At 43.6% G+C, this 19291-nt stretch overlaps 1 protein-coding gene across 1 annotated transcript in view; it reads right to left on the bottom strand.

Moving 5' to 3' along the window:
• Window positions 1–2950: 2950 nt before the first annotated feature.
• snu (ABC-type transporter snustorr) overlaps window positions 2951–19291 on the bottom strand; it is a 40604-nt gene continuing 24263 nt past the window's right edge. The window contains exons 7-15 of the mRNA XM_071680757.1: window positions 17528–17664; window positions 16651–16843; window positions 13481–13664; window positions 12462–12598; window positions 9274–9344; window positions 8710–8798; window positions 6658–6834; window positions 5443–5569; window positions 2951–4761 (exon numbers count right to left, since the gene is read on the bottom strand). Of these exons, the coding sequence (XP_071536858.1) occupies window positions 4590–4761; window positions 5443–5569; window positions 6658–6834; window positions 8710–8798; window positions 9274–9344; window positions 12462–12598; window positions 13481–13664; window positions 16651–16843; window positions 17528–17664 (1287 nt within the window). The 3' untranslated portion in view covers window positions 2951–4589. The remainder of the gene's footprint in view (window positions 4762–5442; window positions 5570–6657; window positions 6835–8709; window positions 8799–9273; window positions 9345–12461; window positions 12599–13480; window positions 13665–16650; window positions 16844–17527; window positions 17665–19291) is intronic.

Raw genomic sequence — 19291 nt, 5'->3', positions numbered from 1 at the left:
ATCACGCGAGGCATTACGTAGACACGGAGAGAGAGAGAGAGAGAGAGAGAGAGAGAGAGAGAGAGAGAGAGAGAGAGAGAGAGAGAGAGAGGGGGAGGACCTGTGTTACACACAGTGTGTCACTTCAAAGGCAAAATATGTAGGTAAACTTCCATCTTTCAACGACTGAAGAAACAAGGCTCCTATTACTTAAGCTACCCCTCAGATTTTCCCGTTTTCTGAAATGACAACTAGTACCATTTTCTATGGTGGAAATTTTTTTTCTAGACAAGTCTTGGGCTTGAAGATGGCGCTGTGTATTTGGGTCATAGAAACCATTAATTATGTCTCATTATTTTAGAAAATAATGATAATATGCCTTAGTGGTTTAGCCACATGGTAATAAATATGGATACTGAGAAGTTAAATCCTTCAAGAAATTTCATTCTATCTTTGCTATCTATATTAACCACAGAGATATTATAGTATTTATGAATATATTTCTCTATATTTCGCCAGAATTTGTCATCATGGATATAAATTCTGTAATACCCCAATTACTGACACACACACACACACACACACACACACACACACACATATATATATATATATATATATATATATATATATATATATATATATATATATATATATATTTTTTTTTTTTATTATTATTATACTTTGTCGCTGTCTCCCGCGTTTGCGAGGTAGCGCAAGGAAACAGACGAAAGAAATGGCCCCCCCCCCCATACACATGTATATACATACGTCCACACACGCAAATATACATACCTACACAGCTTTCCATGGTTTACCCCAGACGCTTCACATGCCTTGATTCAATCCACTGACAGCACGTCAACCCCGGTATACCACATCGCTCCATTTCACTCTATTCCTTGCCCTCCTTTCACCCTCCTGCATGTTCAGGCCCCGATCACACAAAATCTTTTTCACTCCATCTTTCCACCTCCAATTTGGTCTCCCTCTTCTCCTCGTTCCCTCCACCTCCGACACATATATCCTCTTGGTCAATCTTTCCTCACTCATCCTCTCCATGTGACCAAACCATTTCAAAACACCCTCTTCTGCTCTCTCAACCACGCTCTTTTTATTTCCACACATCTCTCTTACCCTTACGTTACTTACTCGATCAAACCACCTCACACCACACATTGTCCTCAAACATCTCATTTCCAGCACATCCATCCTCCTGCGCACAACTCTATCCATAGCCCACGCCTCGCAACCATACAACATTGTTGGAACCACTATTCCTTCAAACATACCCATTTTTGCTTTCCGAGATAATGTTCTCGACTTCCACACATTCTTCAAGGCCCCCAGAATTTTCGCCCCCTCCCCCACCCTATGATCCACCTCCGCTTCCATGGTTCCATCCGCTGACAGATCCACTCCCAGATATCTAAAACACTTCACTTCCTCCAGTTTTTCTCCATTCAAACTCACCTCCCAATATATATATATATATATATATATATATATATATATATATATATATCTATATATATATATATATATATATATATATATATATATATATAGCATTTATGGATCTGGAGAAGGCATATGATAGAGTTGATAGAGATGCTCTGTGGAAGGTATTAAGAATATATGGTGTGGGAGGCAAGTTGTTAGAAGCAGTGAAAAGTTTTTATCGAGGATGTAAGGCATGTGTACGTGTAGGAAGAGAGGAAAGTGATTGGTTCTCAGTGAATGTAGGTTTGCGGCAGGGGTGTGTGATGTCTCCATGGTTGTTTAATTTGTTTATGGATGGGGTTGTTAGGGAGGTAAATGCAAGAGTCTTGGAAAGAGGGGCAAGTATGAAGTCTGTTGGGGATGAGAGAGCTTGGGAAGTGAGTCAGTTGTTGTTCGCTGATGATACAGCGCTGGTGGCTGATTCATGTGAGAAACTGCAGAAGCTGGTGACTGAGTTTGGTAAAGTGTGTGGAAGAAGAAAGTTAAGAGTAAATGTGAATAAGAGCAAGGTTATTAGGTACAGTAGGGTTGAGGGTCAAGTCAATTGGGAGGTGAGTTTGAATGGAGAAAAACTGGAGGAAGTGAAGTGTTTTAGATATCTGGGAGTGGATCTGTCAGCGGATGGAACCATGGAAGCGGAGGTGGATCATAGGGTGGGGGAGGGGGCGAAAATTCTGGGGGCCTTGAAGAATGTGTGGAAGTCGAGAACATTATCTCGGAAAGCAAAAATGGGTATGTTTGAGGGAATGGTGGTTCCAACAATGTTGTATGGTTGCGAGTCGTGGGCTATGGATAGAGTTGTGCGCAGGAGGATGGATGTGCTGGAAATGAGATGTTTGAGGACAATGTGTGGTGTGAGGTGGTTTGATCGAGTAAGTAACGTAAGGGTAAGAGAGATGTGTGGAAATAAAAAGAGCGTGGTTGAGAGAGCAGAAGAGGGTGTTTTGAAATGGTTTGGGCACATGGAGAGAATGAGTGAGGAAAGATTGACCAAGAGGATATATGTGTCGGAGGTGGAGGGAACGAGGAGAAGAGGGAGACCAAATTGGAGGTGGAAAGATGGAGTGAAAAAGATTTTGTGTGATCGGGGCCTGAACATGCAGGAGGGTGAAAGGAGGGCAAGGAATAGAGTGAATTGGAGCGATGTGGTATACAGGGGTTGACGTGCTGTCAGTGGATTGAATCAAGGCATGTGAAGCGTCTGGGGTAAACCATGGAAAGCTGTGTAGGTATGTATATTTGCGTGTGTGGACGTGTGTATGTACATGTGTATGGGGGGGGGGGGGGTTGGGCCATTTCTTTCGTCTGTTTCCTTGCGCTACCTCGCAAACGCGGGAGACAGCGACAAAGTATAAAAAAAAAAAAAAAAAAAAAAAAAAAAATATATATATATATATATATATATATATATATATATATACCTACAGCACATGATTCAGGCTATATTAGGAAAAAAATAAAAAAATCCTATTCATTAATTTTTATTTCCAAAATATTTATCACCAAAATTTAACAAATATTTATTTACATATACATCTGACTCGTCAACAAAACCACATTAATTACAGTAAATAAAAATAATTCCTAAGCATAATTATATAAATATATTTCAATACGTAAGAATAATTTGTCAGAACGTGCCCATCTGGGGGGTAGTCAATCAAGCCTGTACGGGTTCGAAACCCTGGGAGCGGCCTTTGGCCCACAGTCAATCCAGATGTTCATCCTCTCACCGGGGTTGGTTGATGGGTGGGTATCTGGCTTAGGCTAGGGTGTGTGTGTGTGTGTGTGTGTGTGTGTGTGTGTGTGTGTGTGTGTGTGTAGACACATAAGCATAGATAAGTTACTTATAAATTAACACAGAGGAGACTAACTAATAAACAATTTATGACAATAAAATACAGCACTTGAAAGAGAACACAGCGTTCGCACTGCTAGTAGGGGGTCCGAGGGTGCTCGAACCCCGGTCATGCAGTACAAGAGGCGAGCAGACCCGAACACTTGCGCCCAAAAGCCAGCGAGGGTTTTTTCTGAAGGCTTTGTGTTAGGTGGCCATGACACTCACAATGTAATATTGGAACACATTGTTATTATCTCTTCGCTTCCATTAAGTTTCCCTAAACTTCTGCCATATATTGTCTTATATAAACACTTATATAATCTGATAATAAATATTATTTATTCTACTATAAAGAATAAAAGAATAAATTACCACACAAAAAACAATAATATATAGAGCATATGGTGGTGTCTGGCATTTTATGACGTAGCCAAAATACCATGCGACGTAACGTGACGTCATCACTGAATGCGAAGTTGCCAAGTATCTCTTTAACTAACAACTACAACAAGGACATAGGGTTATAAAACATCAGAGTTACAAATATAAATATAACAAAAAAAAAAAGACATTTGCGTTGTGGAAAGTGTTAATTAATTAATTATTGATTATCATTATCATATATAGATAATTCTCTGTTTTGTTTACATTTTAAGTGTCATACTCGCTCCTGATTGGCCAATTAAGAGGTAGATCTCTCGAATGAGAGACTGGTAACACTGTCACACGAGAGAGAGAGAGGTCAGGTCAAAGGTCAAACTATCACACCAAACGTACACCACACCAGTTTTTGACGCGTTTTGCACGTCAGTACAGGCCAATTAAACCGTCAATATTATTTGGGGTTTAATAATGTATTTTTCTGACCTGTTTTTTTTTTTTAACCTATTTATATATATATGACCTTTTCTTTCAACATTTATTTTCTTCGTTTATTATAGAGTTCGGTGACTCTGTGCTTCTATTTACGCTTATTTATTCGATTATCAGTTATGTCTAAGAACTTGATCGCTTCCTTCCATTTTCTATGAGACTCGTTTTTCTTCCGCTGGACGCGTTTTCTATCTCTCCCCCACCCCTGCCTGCCTCGGGGGGGACCCGTTTCGCGTTTTCTATCTCCCCGCCCCGCCTCGGGGAGGGGGAGGGGGAAACCCGTTTTCTCTCGTCCATGATATCGTCCGGCCCGCCCGTTTTCTCTTAGATTCCCACACGGCCGTTTTCTTTCATCTCTCCTTGACCCCACCACCACTTACCACTTTGCCTCGCCTCACTTCTTGACCCGAATGGCTATAAGGGCGATGGCTAGGTGGATGAAGAGCCAGATAATGGTTATAATGTAGCCCAGGTAGACGGTGGGAGAGGTAATGTCCCATCCCTTGTACAGGATAGCGCGGATAGCCTCACACGCATACGTCTGGGGTAGGATTAACGACACGTACCTAAACAAGGGGGGGAGGAGGTCAATTGGCGTTAAATGGGGTAGTTAAAGTTCATAGTTTGTAGCAGGTGAAATGGAAAAAAAAAGGGGGGGAAAGGGGGAGAGGATGGAGGGGGGTCTAATTTAAAGTTGACCTGACTTTGGATTGAACCTAACCTTATCTAATCTAAGTTCACCTTAACCTAATCTAACCTAAGTTCACCTTAACCTAATCTAACCTAAGTTCACTTTAACCTAATCTGACCTTAATTCACCTTAACCTAATCTAACCTAACCTAACCTAATCAAAAGTTGACCTTACTTCGACTGAACCTAACCTAACCTAATCTAACCTAATCAAAAGTTGACCTTACTTCGACTGAACCTAACCTAACCTAAGCTCACTTTAACGTAACCTAACCTAACCTAACCTAACCTAACCTAAGCTCACTTTAACGTAATCTAACCTAACCTTACCTAACCTTAACCTCTTAAGCAAGACTATATTGACCCTAGCCATGATGACCTGTCCACTAACATATGACCCTTACGAGTCTGGGTCAAAGGTCACACCAATATAATCTAGGCTTGTAACCTTTAACCTAAGGAGCTTAGGTCACCATCTGACCAACTGATATATATACTTTGTTAAGGAACTCTAATATTGTCAATCCTCTCCTCCTTTATTAGTACGACTACGCACCTGAGGGCGATGGGAATGGCTTGGATAGGCCAGACGATCCCAGACAGCAGCAGGAGAGGGTAGAAGATCCCAAGCGCCATCATGATAGCCGTGTTTTCGTCATTGGAGATCGCTGACGTCATCAACCCTAGAGAGAATGAGTATAAATTAAGATGGGAAACTCGTCCAACTTTTGGGTATAATTTCCCTAACGGGCAACTAATTGGGTTTAGTTCCCAGTTTCCCCCGACAGATGGTGGTAGTGTGCAATGTACGGTGTCTGTTTAATGACCGAATTGACAGATGTATGAGTAGATGTCTGTTCAGATGTGTATGATTAATATAAATTGTTACAAATGTTTCGACCTACCTTTGGGCATGACGGCATGGAATTTGACCTGACCTCTCGAATATCAGGTCAAAGGGCAACAGGCCATTAAACCCAAGGGTCGCATCGTCGCTTCCCGCGCGAGCGAGGTAGCGCCAGGAAGAGAGAAAGTAAAGGCCTCATCCATTCTCTAGCTGTCATGTGTAATGCACCGAAACCACAGCTCCCTATCCCCATCCAGACCCCCACAAAATGTTGACATATGAGTGCAATATAATTTCCTGAGTTGTTTTCGTATTTCACTAGTGTATGGCGTGTTCTCGTGCCACTTAAAATCTTCCCACATATCACTACAATATGTAACTACATATATCTATAATCATTTATGCATTACAAAATGTTTTTAAAGCTAAGAAAATAGAAAATAGCAAGATATGAGGATGTGAACGAGGTGTATTGTCTCGCCGCCAGAGGGCCAGCCACATCAGCTGATCGGACCCTTTGTTGACAATATTTTCCCGCCAATATCGTCTCGCCCAGCCAGATCAGCTGATCGGGCCCTTTGTTGACAATATTTTCCCGCCGCCAGAGGGCCAGCCAGATCAGCTGATCGGGCCCTTTGTTTACAATATTGTCTCGCCGCCAGAGGGCCAGCCAGATCAGCTGATCGGGCCCTTTGTTTACAATATTGTCTCGCCGCTAGAGGGCCAGCCAGATCAGCTGATCGGACCCTTTGTTGACAATATTTTCCCGCCAATATTGTCTCGCCCAGCCAGATCAGCTGATCGGACCCTTTGTTGACAATATTTTCCCGCCAATATTGTCTCGCCCAGCCAGATCAGCTGATCGGACCCTTTGTTGACAATATGGCGTCAGTGTTGTTGTTGTTGTTGTTGTTGTTGTCTCACCGAAAGTCATGCCGCAGAAACCTTGCAGTATGGCCAGCAGGAGCACCCACACCATGTTGCCCTCACACGGCAGCTGGAAGACCGGGAACATGAAGACTAAGATGAGGGCAATTTGGACGAGCATAACGAGCATTTGGGTCGTTAAATGAGCCAGCATGACCTCGCTGGATTGCACACCTGGGAGAGGAGGGGAGAGAAAGGAAACGTAAACAGCCATTAACCATCTTTTAAGATGTATTTAACTACAGCAAGGCTACCTAATTGGGAATACAGTTTAAACTGTAGGTTTTTGGGGTAGTTTTTATGGTCGTCGTGTTGGTACGACTCTTGGAGTACGACCCACCCACCCCTCCTGCCTGGGTACGATGGGGGTGGTTAGTTACCCTAAAAAGGTCGTATTTGCTCTAAGGTCGTACCGCGGAAGTCCACATTAAGGTCAGGCCTTAATTAGACTAATGAGGTTAATGAAGAAAAGACAAGGGAAAGTATTTAAAAAGAAAAAATGGAGGTCGTACTTATTTGAAAAGGTATTAGAAGTTTGAGAGTTTCAAAGTTTGGAGGTGTAGGGAAAGAAACAGTTATCAAAACGGCCTACCCTTGAGTTGCCTACTTTTAAGTATCTTATTACTATATGATAGTATTGCGATATGATAGTAATACATTAATTATTTCAAGTGATAGGAAGGTCTTGAGATGATGATAAACTACAAAATATCATGTAGTATATATGTAATATTAGAAGTTGTAGAATGTAGAATATTACGTCTTCATATTGTAAAATGAAATGCTGGTTAGATACAGTATTATTGACTGAGTCACCATGTTTAATTCATGTGATGTTCATCAAAGACGACTTTGAGTAATATATTACAACTGTTAGAATAAGACGAACTTGTTATAAATGATTTAGAATTAGTGAAGAATATGCCGAATATGTGTGTGTGTGTGTGTGTGTGTGTGTGTGTGTGTGTGTGTGTGTGTGTGAGTGTGTGTGTGTGTGTGTGTTGGTTAGGTAAAAACTTTTAGTATCAACAAAACCTAAGAAAACCTCACTTTACCTTCTCAGGTAACATGTATTAGCAATATTTTCAATGGTATTTAAAAAAGTTATGTCATTAATTGCATTCAGTTGCTGGAAAGATTGTTCGCTAAGTGTGTTTAGTGTTCGCTAAGTGTGTTTAGTGTTCGCTAAGTGTGTTTATTGTTCGCTGAGTGTGTTTAGTGTTCGCTAAGTGTGTTTAGTGTTCGCTAAGTGTGTTTATTGTTCGCTGAGTGTGTTTAGTGTTCGCTGAGTGTGTTTATTGTTCGCTAAGTGTGTTTAGTGTTCGCTAAGTGTGTTTATTGTTCGCTGAGTGTGTTTAGTGTTCGCTAAGTGTGTTTAGTGTTCGCTAAGTGTGTTTAGTGTTCGCTAAGTGTGTTTAGTATTCGCTGAGTGTGTTTAGTGTTCGCTAAGTGTGTTTAGTGTTCGCTAAGTGTGTTTAGTGTTCGCTAAGTGTGTTTAGTGTTCGCTGAGTGTGTTTAGTGTTCGCTAAGTGTGTTTAGTGTTCGCTAAGTGCGTTTAGTGTTCGCTAAGTGCGTTTAGTGTTCGCTAAGTGTGTTTAGTGTTCGCTAAGTGTGTTTAGTGTTCGCTAAGTGTGTTTAGTGTTCGCTAAGTGCGTTTAGTGTTCGCTCAGTGTGTTTAGTGTTCGCTAAGTGTGTTTAGTGTTCGCTAAGTGTGTTTAGTACTCGCTGAGTGTGTTTAGTGTTCGCTAAGTGTGTTTAGTGTTCGCTAAGTGTGTTTAGTGTTCGCTAAGTGCGTTTAATGTTCGCTAAGAGTGTTTAGTGTTCGCTAAGTGTGTTTAGTGTTCGCTAAGTGCGTTTAATGTTCGCTAAGAGTGTTTAGTGTTCGCTAAGTCGTGTTTAGTGTTCGCTAAGTGTGTTTACTTCCTCCAACGGCAATGCGACCAGTTCGGTGAGGTTTTTGCAGAGTTTAATTTCGCGTTGTCTCACATTTTACCTAATTTATCTTGTCTTATTTCACTAAATAAGGCGCATGGAGGCAACTTCACTCACCAGACACCCAGGAGCGGTCGAGGAGCCCTTCCTTACGCTCTATGATGAACGAGAGAGCCGTCAGTCCCACCGCCATGAAGTAGGTGATCCTGAACGCGAAAATAAACACATCAAAATTCATAATGAAGGAAATTTTTTTGTGATCTCTTTAATTAGCGATTATTAACCCTTAATAACTGCATTTTTAAACCTATTGAAATGCTGAATTAATGTAATTTGTTATTATTTGAATTATATTAGATTTTATAATCGTAATTGGAAATTGGTTTTTCATAATTGTCCAAGTTTTTCTTACGAGTTGGCAACTTCAGTAACAGTTGCCAACTATGGCTTGAATTCAAATTTATTTTTACTGAAATTTACATATCCTTTTATTTAGTATTTATTCTATCTAGGTAAACAATAATTCCCTCAATAATCTAGAATTAAACCATAGCTGATATAATGAGAGATAGATAGCATATAGACGGCTAAGATATGACTTAGAACATCTCTCATGTATGTTGCAGGGTCGTGGCGCTACAGTGGACGATGGGAAACGTGGATCGCGACCCCGGTACTTACGTCAAAATCACACCAGGAGCCATGAACTCGGTGAAGGAGGTGCCTGATGTACCATATACAGGAGTGTGGATCTGTAGAGAGAGAGAGAGATAGAGATAGAGAGAGAGAGAGAGAGAGAGAGAGAGAGAGAGAGAGAGAGAGAGAGAGACATGGGTAGGGTTGATAAGGGAGTGGGGGGGGGAGGGTAGATAGATTCAGGTGCCGTGGTTTGGTTAGGGTTGTGTAGGGTCGTTAGTTAGGGCTATGTAGGGCCTGACTGGTAGGGTTGTGTAGGGCCGTTAGTTAGGGCTATGTAGGGCCTGACTGGTAGGGTTGTGTAGGGCCTGACTGGTAGGGTTGTGTAGGGCCGTTAGTTAGGGCATTGTAGGGCTGACTGGTAGGGTTGTGTAGGGCCGTTAGTTAGGGCTATGTAGGGCCTGACTGGTAGGGTTGTGTAGGGTCGTTAGTTAGGGCTATGTAGGGCTGACTGGTGGGGTTCTGTAGGGCCGTTAGTTAGGGCTATGTAGGGCTGACTGATGGGGTTGTGTAGGGCTGTTAGTTAGGGCTATGTAGGGCTGACTGATGGGGTTGTGTAGGGCCGTTAGTTAGGGCTATGTAGGGCTGACTGGTGGGGTTGTGTAGGGCCGTTAGTTAGGGCTATGTAGGGCTGACTGATGGGGTTGTGTAGGGCTGTTAGTTAGGGCTATGTAGGGCTGACTGATGGGGTTGTGTAGGGCCGTTAGTTAGGGCTATGTAGGGCTGACATTGTGTAGGGCTGTGTAGGGCCACCATTTAGGACTGCGTAGGGCTGATAGCCATGACTGTGTAGGGCTGCCAGATAGAGCTATTTAGGTCGGCAGTTCGGGCTCTGTAGGCTTGCCAGATAGGGCTCTGTAGGCCTGCCAGATAGAGTTATGTAGGGCTGTTAGATAGAACTGTGTAGGGCCACCGATTAGGGTTGATTAGGGCCACCACTTAGTGCTACGTACGTCTATTAGTTAGGGCTGTTTAGGGCCACCAATTAGGGCTATATAGGAGCCACTAGTTAGGGCTGTATAGGGCCACCAGTTAGGCTTATGTAGGGCCTGCTAGTTAGGGCTGTATAGGGCCACCAGTTAGACTTATGTAGGGCCTGCTAGTTAGGGCTATTTAGGGCCACCAGTTAGGGTTATGTAGGAGCCACTAGCTAGGGCTGTATAGGGCCACCAGTTAGGCTTATGTAGAGGCTGCTAGTTAGGGCTTTGTAGGGCCAGTAGTAGGGCCTTTTAGGGCAGTATTTAGGGCATTTTAGGGCCAGTATTGGGCATTTTATCCCAAGATTAAGGCATTAGGGGTCGGTGGGAGGCAGTGAGGCACAGAGCAATGGAAATGGAATCGTCCAAAGTGGAATTCGAGGCAGAGGAATTATTATAATTAATCATCTATACCAATTGGACAGTTAGCTGTGGACTGATGTGGTCGGGAAAGGAATAAGTTAAATTACCTAAGATTATTGGGAGTTAATGTTCGCTGGAGACCAGAGGAAAAACAAAAGTTATGAGGTTAAATGATATATTTTTTTGTGGTCTATGAAGGTATGTTGAATGACGCGCCAGGGTTTGCAAGCGGGGATGTGGGTGAAATTTGCTTATGATTATGTTCACCCAATTCTTTTTATATCATTTCCTTCAGTAAATATGAAATCACTATATCATATATTGACACATGATAGGAAATGTCGCTGGCAATGGATAAATGGAAATATGAAACCAAGGCTAGTGTGAGGCCAGAACTAACCGGCATTTCTCAAAATCCTTCGTTCATAATGTCGTTTTGTTTCGCACGGAATGTGGTAAGATACTTTTTTGGCTGTGTGTACGTCCATAGTTTTATGGGTTAATGAAAAGACATGGGGAATTTTTAAGAGTCGAGAGAGGGGGGGGTTGTGTGTGTGTGTGTGTGTGTGTGTGTGTGTGTGTGTGTGTGTGTGTTGCGGGAGATGTAGGGAATAATCGTATGTTAGATTCCTGTCCTATGTCATATGGAGGAGAACGTGAAATCCACTGAAGTGCCAGCCCATTGCCACACCACCCCATCATCCTCCCCCCCTCCCCCTCCCCCCAGGCCTTGGAGGTGGGGGGAAGGGGGTGTGGGAAGGGGGGGGGGAGGTAGTGTCATTAGGGCTCTTTGGACCTAGATAATAGCTAGGTTGGGCCTTGAGTATTGTAGATAGGGCTATATACATAGGGTTCAAACAGGGTCATGTTGGACCAGCCAGGTCTTTTGAAAGCGGGTTATACATACACTTATGTAGGTGTAGGTAGAGGGGGCCTATGTAGCCAGTCTACCTATATGTAGTTCAAGAATGGATTATGTGGAACTCTGAGTATTCTATGTAGTGGACTATGTGGTGTTATGTGGGAGCTCGGTATGAGTATGTAGGTCTGTATGTGTATGTGTACGTGTGTGTCCTCAAAGGATTTCACAGACATTGTATAACTTATCGTAACTGGAAAATTATCGTAATTGAAAAAAAAGATATTTTCGAATAACTGACTTTATCTTTATCGTTAAGAGGTCAATAATAATTTATGATATACACAATCGAGGTCATTGTCCTTATCTGTAGCTTAACTCCTCGTTAACTTTGAGTATTAAGAAGGATATTGTGAAGTGAATGAAATGTACGATAGGCAAAGTATTTTAAGTTCCCATGTAACAATTGGATTACAAATTACACTAAAAGGGAAGGGAAGGATATTATTAAGTGAATGAGATGGCAGTAGGCAAAGTATTTTAAGTTCCCATGTAACAATTGGATTACAAATTACACTAAAAGGGAAGGGAAGGATATTATTAAGTGAATGACATGGCAGTAGGCAAAGTATTTTAAGTTCCCATGTAACAATTGGATTACAAATTACACTAAAAGGGAAGGGTAGGATATTATTAAGTGAATGAGATGGCAGTAGGCAAAGTATTTTAAGTTCCCATGTAACAATTGGATTACAAATTACACTAAAAGGGAAGGGAAGGATATTATTAAGTGAATGAGATGGCAGTAGCCAAAGTATTTTAAGTTCCCATGTAACGATTGGATTACAAATTACACTAAAAGGGAAGGTATGGATATTATTAAGTGAATGAGATGGCAGTAGGCAAAGTATTTTAAGTTCCCATGTAACGATTGGATTACAAATTACACTAAAAGGGGGATGGGGGTAGTTTACCTTCATAGGGAAAGCCAGTTTGCTCATGTTGGAGATAGATATGGGTAGGTTATCCGAGAGGAAGCCAATCACAGCCAAGATGAACTTGTCCAGTGACGTCAGCAGTTCGTAGTATAGCGCTGCCGAGATCTGGGAGTCTGCGAAGAAAACGGGTGTTATGTTTCTCCTACACCGCTAAACTCCTGCAAGGTATTTTTTCTTCTTTTTTTTTTCTAGGCGTCGTCCTTGCCCCCTAGGTCTATGTTGACTGGCTACAGATATAGAGTGATGGCTCTTAACACACACACACACACACACACACACACACACACACACTCACGCGCGCGCATGCGCGCTACTGCCTCCAAATTACGTACGTAGAGTAACCTAGTGGTTACTTGAAGATACATACATACATACATACATACTTACATACATACATACATACATACATACACATCTTCAAATAACGTGTATACCTCCCTACCTCCAAGTTGGTGACGGACGTCACAACCTCCAAATTTGAGACATAACTTATCGCCTCCAAAAATGGGAGGATAAGTGGCTACCTCCAAATTAGGAGCATTTGTAACCCCCCCCCTCCTCCCTCTTCCCCCTCCAAGACACAGTACTCACTGGGGTTATCCATGGCCTCCTCCCCCCCCCTCCAATACTCACTGGTGCTATCCATTACCCCTCCCTCCTCCTCCTCCTCCTCCTCCTCCTCCTCCTCCTCCAATACTCACTAGTGCTATCCACGACCCCTCCCCTCCCCCCCTCCTCCAATACTCACCCTTCCCTCCCCCTTCCCTCCTCCTCCAATACTCACTGATGCTATTTATGACCCTCCCCCTCCACCAATACTCCCCCTCCCCCATCCTCCTCCAATACTCCCCCTCCCCCATCCTCCTCCAATCCTCCCCCCCTCCTCCTCCAATACTCACTGGTGCTATCTATGACCCTCCCCTCTCCTCCAATACTCCCCCTCCTCCAATCCTCCCCCTCCTCCAATCCTCCCCCTCCAATCCTCCAATCCTCACTGGTGTTATCCATGTATATGTTGATCTTGCTCTGCTCCTTGTCATCAGGTTGAAGGCCTGCAAGGCTGTCGCTCAGGTAGAAGGCGATGACGCCCTTGGTGAACGACTCGTTGAAGTGGACCAGACCCCAGGTACGACCCGCCAGCACTGACTGGTAGCCTTCCTCGAAGCTCTCATAGAACCTCTGAGAGAGAGAGAGAGAGAGAGAGAGAGAGAGAGAGAGAGAGAGAGAGAGAGAGAGAGTGAGTGAGAGAGAGAGAGAGAGAGAGAGAGAATGAGAGAGAGAGAGAGAGAGAGAGAGAGAGAGAGTAGAGAGAGAGAGAGAGAGTTTTTGGTGGTCAGTTTCATCTTCAGACAGAAGGTACGACCCTCTTCTACTACTACTACTACTACTACTACTACCACTACTACTACTACTACTACCTCCTGTGTAAGGGTAGTGGTACGACCTCTCGAACAAGAGGGAGGTGGTACGACGCTATGTTCAAAGGTCGTGTACCGTCGTGTTCAAGGGTCGTAATGTCATGTTCAAGGGTCGTAATGTCGTGTTCAAGGGTCATACCGTCGTGTTCAAGGGTCGTACCGTCGTGTTCAAGGGTCGTACCGTCATGTTCAAGGGTCGTACCGTCATGTTCAAGGGTCGTATAGTCGTGTTCAGGGGTCGTATACCGTCGTGTTCAAGGGTCGTATACCGTCGTGTTCAAAGGTCGTACCGTCGTGTTCAAGGGTCGTATACCGTCGTGTTCAAGGGTCGTATACCGTCGTGCTCAAGGGTCGTATACCGTCGTGTTCAAGGGTCGTATACCGTCGTGTTCAAGGGTCGTATACCGTCGTGTTCAAGGGTCGTATACCGTCGTGTTCAAGGGTCGTACCGTCGTGTTCAAGGGTCGTATACCGTCGTGTTCAAGGGTCGTATACCGTCGTGTTCAAGGGTCGTACCGTCGTGTTCAAGGGTCGTATACCGTCGTGTTCAAGGGTCGTATACCGTCGTGCTCAAGGGTCGTATACCGTCGTGTTCAAGGGTCGTACCGTCGTGTTCAAGGGTCGTGCTTTCAGACTAAATATTACAGTAAGATGAAATATAGAAATTCATATGATTTAATTACAATAACAAACATTATAATCTCTTAATTTCTTAACAAAATTTTTTTTTATAGATGAAATTTAAAAGACAAATTTCGAAAACTTAAAACAAAAGAAATAATTTGCAATAAGAGTTTTATTTTTTGCCATTGAAATTGAATAGAGTTAAATGGTCTATGATTATCATGAAAAATCCAATTCTCTTTTTTTTACTGTGCTTCAAATTGGGAGACAGACAGTTGAAATGTCAGAGCTAATTGGTTATTAGATATGCTCATAGTGTCCATAATATGATAATAATCTATTGATAGATCACACACACACACACACACACACACACACATACACACACACACACACACACACACACACAATTACTCAGTTAATGAGCAATTAATGAGGGGCCAGGGAGTGGAAGAGACTCAAACATGGTGTGAGGGAGCGCGAGGAGATGAAAAGACAAGTTTGAAAGTATTTTTGCACAGTGGAGGAGGACACTATATATACCTCCCCTCCACACCAGTGGGCATAAGGACGTAGTTTGGAAAAAAAAACACATTTGGAATTGTGAGTCAAGACAAAGACAAACTGCTCTAGAGGACTTTGACCCTTAGGCCTTACGTTATTAAGGTATATTCTAAGCCTCATAATTTGGAGGTGACATGCCTCATGGAAGCCTAGGATGTTGTCCATTATGGATTAAAAGCAGGGCCGACCCCAATTGTCGTGCCAATCTTTAAGAAAGCAGATTTAGAAATTTGTGTTGAGTTACGTAGGGATCCCTGTCCCGTGGGACGCTGGGTATGATATAACCAGAAAAGACAATGATGGACTTTCCAAAGGAGATGCCTAAAGTACATTATGAGGACATGAGATCATGAATGGACCAGCTCTTTAGACTTCTACGAGAGAGTGAACACATGAGATCATGAATGGACCAGCCCCTTTGGACGTCTACGAGAAAGTGAGCTCCTATGTTGACGTAAGAGGAAGGTAGATGAATGGATAGACCAGCCCCTTTGGACGTCTACGAGAGAGTGAACACATGAGATTATGAATGGACCAGCCCTTTGGATGTCTACGAGAGAGTGAACACATGAGATCATGAATGGACCAGCCCCTTTGGACGTCTACGAGAGAGTGAGCTCCTATGTTGACGTAAGAGGAAGGTAGATGCCTGGATGGACCAGCCCTTTGGATGTCTACGAGAGAGTGAACTCCAATGTTGACGTAAGAGGAAGGTAGATACCTGGATGGACCAGCCCTTTGGATGTCTATGAGAGAGTGAACTCCTATGTAGACATAAGAGAAAGGTAGATGGACTGTATTCATCTGGACTGGGCAGAAAACATCTTATTGTCACACTGAAGTTTGATGGTGGTAAAGGACCCTGATATCTTTTTTTTTAGGCAGGAATAAGGGAGACTCCCCTACCATGGAGGGGAAATTGACCTTAATGGAAGAAAACGAAGGGTTGATGTAGGAAGAGGCTTTGTGAAATGAGTGGCGTACTGCAGGACTTGCTCCTTGGAACCGTACTTCTTCTTGGTCCATGTGAACGACATGCCAGAAGGATTGGACTGGTGGCCAAGGATGTTTGCTGATGATGCCCAGGTCATACACGCAAAGCCAGGATTGCCAAGGACTGCATCAGCTTACAAGGGGACTTTGACAGACGTACATTTTGGTCTGGTATATGGTTGATGGAAATGAACCCGAGCTAGTGCAAAAACATAGGGTTAGGTTAGGTTAGGGATGGGGTCCCATCAGTGTACAACTCCCTCCTCCCCGTACAGTACAAGAGATGGGGTCCCCACCAGTGTACAACTCCCTCTACCCCACAGATACCATCACTCATCACCATTCCTAACCCCACAGATACCATCACTCATCACCATTCCTCTACCCACAGATACCATCACTCATCACCATTCCATTACCCACAGATACCATCATTCATCACCATTCCTCTACCCCACAGATACCATCACTCATCACCACAGTCTCCCCCCATCACCACACACACACGTCTCCATCACTCACCTTGTCTATCGCCATCACTCACCCTGTCTATCGTCATCACTCACCTTGTCTATCGTCCTTGAGTTGAGCTGGTCGATGTAGGTGTGGGATAGGTTGAAATTCAGGTTGATGATGGGTAGAGTGTAGCCAAGATCCTGGTTGACAATGGCCATGGGCAAGTCGTAGGGCGTCCCACCCACCGTCAGGCAGAAGAGGACTGTCTGCACGGGCGGCATGAGGAAGGAGAAGAGGAGGAACCTATGGAGGATGTGTAGAAGAAGAAGAAGGTTAGGGAATGTGTATGGTCGGGAGGGAGGGAGGAGGAGGAACCTATGGAGGATGTGTAGAAGAAGAAGAAGCTTAGGAGGAGGAACCTATGGAGGATGTGTAGAAGAAGAAGAAGGTTAGGAGGAGGAACCTATGGAGGATGTGTAGAAGAAGAAGAAGGTTAGGAGGAGGAACCTATGGAGGATGTGTAGAAGAAGAAGAAGGTTAGGAGGAAGAACCTATGGAGGATGTGTAGAAGAAGGAAGAAGAAGGAGGTTAGGAGGAGGAACCTATGGAGGATGTGTAGAAGAAGAAGGTTAGAGGAATGTGTATGGTCGGGAGGGGGGGGGGTACAACACACCCCTCCCATGGTATAGCCCCTTGAGCATGATGGGTTGGGTTCATCCCCCCTTTTTTATATATATTTTTATCTTAAGGTCGACCTGTATGGCCCCCTTTTGAGGTCGACCTTGTACGAGGCTTCGAGTCGGTCCCTCCATGACCCTTTGACCTGACCTTGAGGGGGGGGGGTCGTCCCGTCGTGCTCAAGGGGCTTCCAAATACAGACGAAGGTCAAGAACCACACGGGGGAATACAGTAGATTGTAAAATACAGTTCGATACAGCGATAGATTGGTGGATATACGCAGCTGAAAGGGACAAGTGGATTGCGTACCCAATATTACGCCAGAGGCGTATGAAGTTCTTCATAAGCAAGGCGGCGAAGCGGTCCAGGGAGAAGATGCGTTCGTACCTCGACGTTTTGACCCAGGGTGCCTGTAAGAGAGATGTATTACGGTATGGGTTCGAATCCTAATTGGTCCACAGTTGTATTATGGTATGGGTTCGAATCCTAATTGGTCCACACTTGTATTATGGTATGGGTTCGAATCTTAATCGGTCCACAGTTGTATTATGGTATGGGTTCGAATCCTAATTGGTCCACAGTTGATCCAGATGTTCATCCTCACCCTAGGGGGCTGGTCAATGAATTGGATACCTGGTTTAGACCAGGACACACACACACACACACACACACACACACACACACACACACTGGTCCTCCCCCACAACCATCGCTTACAACTCCTTTGGGAAGAAGCTACCGTACCAACCCCGCCACCGTCACCGGAGATCCCTCGTCCCCGGGGTTGTAGTTGGACACCATCCCCACTAGCCTCACCTCCTGTTTATTATTATTATTATTATCATTATTATTATTATAATTATCATTATTATCATTATTATTATTATTATTATTATTATTATTATTATTATTATTATTATTATTATCATTATTATTATTATTAATATTATTAATATTATTATTATTATTATTATTATTATTATTATTATTATTATTGTCATTATTATTAAACGTCACAACAAGAATGTGGACCTCAAAAATGAGTGTGTTTATTGACTCCATAAGAGACAAGACATGTGTACAGTGTACTGGTGACACCTGAGTGTGTGTACAGTGTACTGGTGACACCTGAGTGTGTGTACAGTGTACTGGGGACACTTGAGTGTGTGTACAGTGTACTGGTGACACCTGAGTGTGTGTACAGTGTACTGGGGACACTTGAGTGTGTGTACAGTGTACTGGGGACACTTGAGTGTGTGTACAGTGTACTGGTGACACCTGAGTGTGTGTACAGTGTACTGGTGACACCTGAGTGTGTGTACAGTGTACTGGGGACACTTGAGTGTGTGTACAGTGTACTGGTGACACCTGAGTGTGTGTACAGTGTACTGGTGACACCTGAGTGTGTGTACAGTGTACTGGGGACACTTGAGTGTATGTACAGTGTACTGGGGACACTTGAGTGTGTGTACAGTGTACTGGTGACACCTGAGTGTGTGTACAGTGTACTGGGGACACTTGAGTGTGTGTACAGTGTACTGGTGACACCTGAGTGTGTGTACAGTGTACTGGGGACACTTGAGTGTATGTACAGTGTACTGGGGACACTTGAGTGTATGTACAGTGTACTGGTGACACCTGAGTGTGTGTACAGTGTACTGGTGACACCTGAGTGTGTGTACAGTGTACTGGGGACACTTGAGTGTATGTACAGTGTACTGGGGACACTTGAGTGTGTGTACAGTGTACTGGTGACACCTGAGTGTGTGTACAGTGTACTGGGGACACTTGAGTGTGTGTACAGTGTACTGGTGACACCTGAGTGTGTGTACAGTGTACTGGGGACACTTGAGTGTATGTACAGTGTACTGGGGACACTTGAGTGTATGTACAGTGTACTGGTGACACCTGAGTGTGTGTACAGTGTACTGGGGACACTTGAGTGTGTGTACAGTGTACTGGTGACACCTGAGTGTGTGTACAGTGTACTGGGGACACTTGAGTGTGTGTACAGTGTACTGGTGACACCTGAGTGTGTGTACAGTGTACTGGGGACACTTGAGTGTGTGTACA

Source organism: Panulirus ornatus, chromosome 32, assembly GCF_036320965.1.
Source record: "Panulirus ornatus isolate Po-2019 chromosome 32, ASM3632096v1, whole genome shotgun sequence".
Taxonomy (NCBI): domain Eukaryota; kingdom Metazoa; phylum Arthropoda; class Malacostraca; order Decapoda; family Palinuridae; genus Panulirus; species Panulirus ornatus.
The sequence above is the reverse complement of the archived record's forward strand: the minus strand, read 5'-3'. Positions and strand labels throughout refer to the sequence as shown.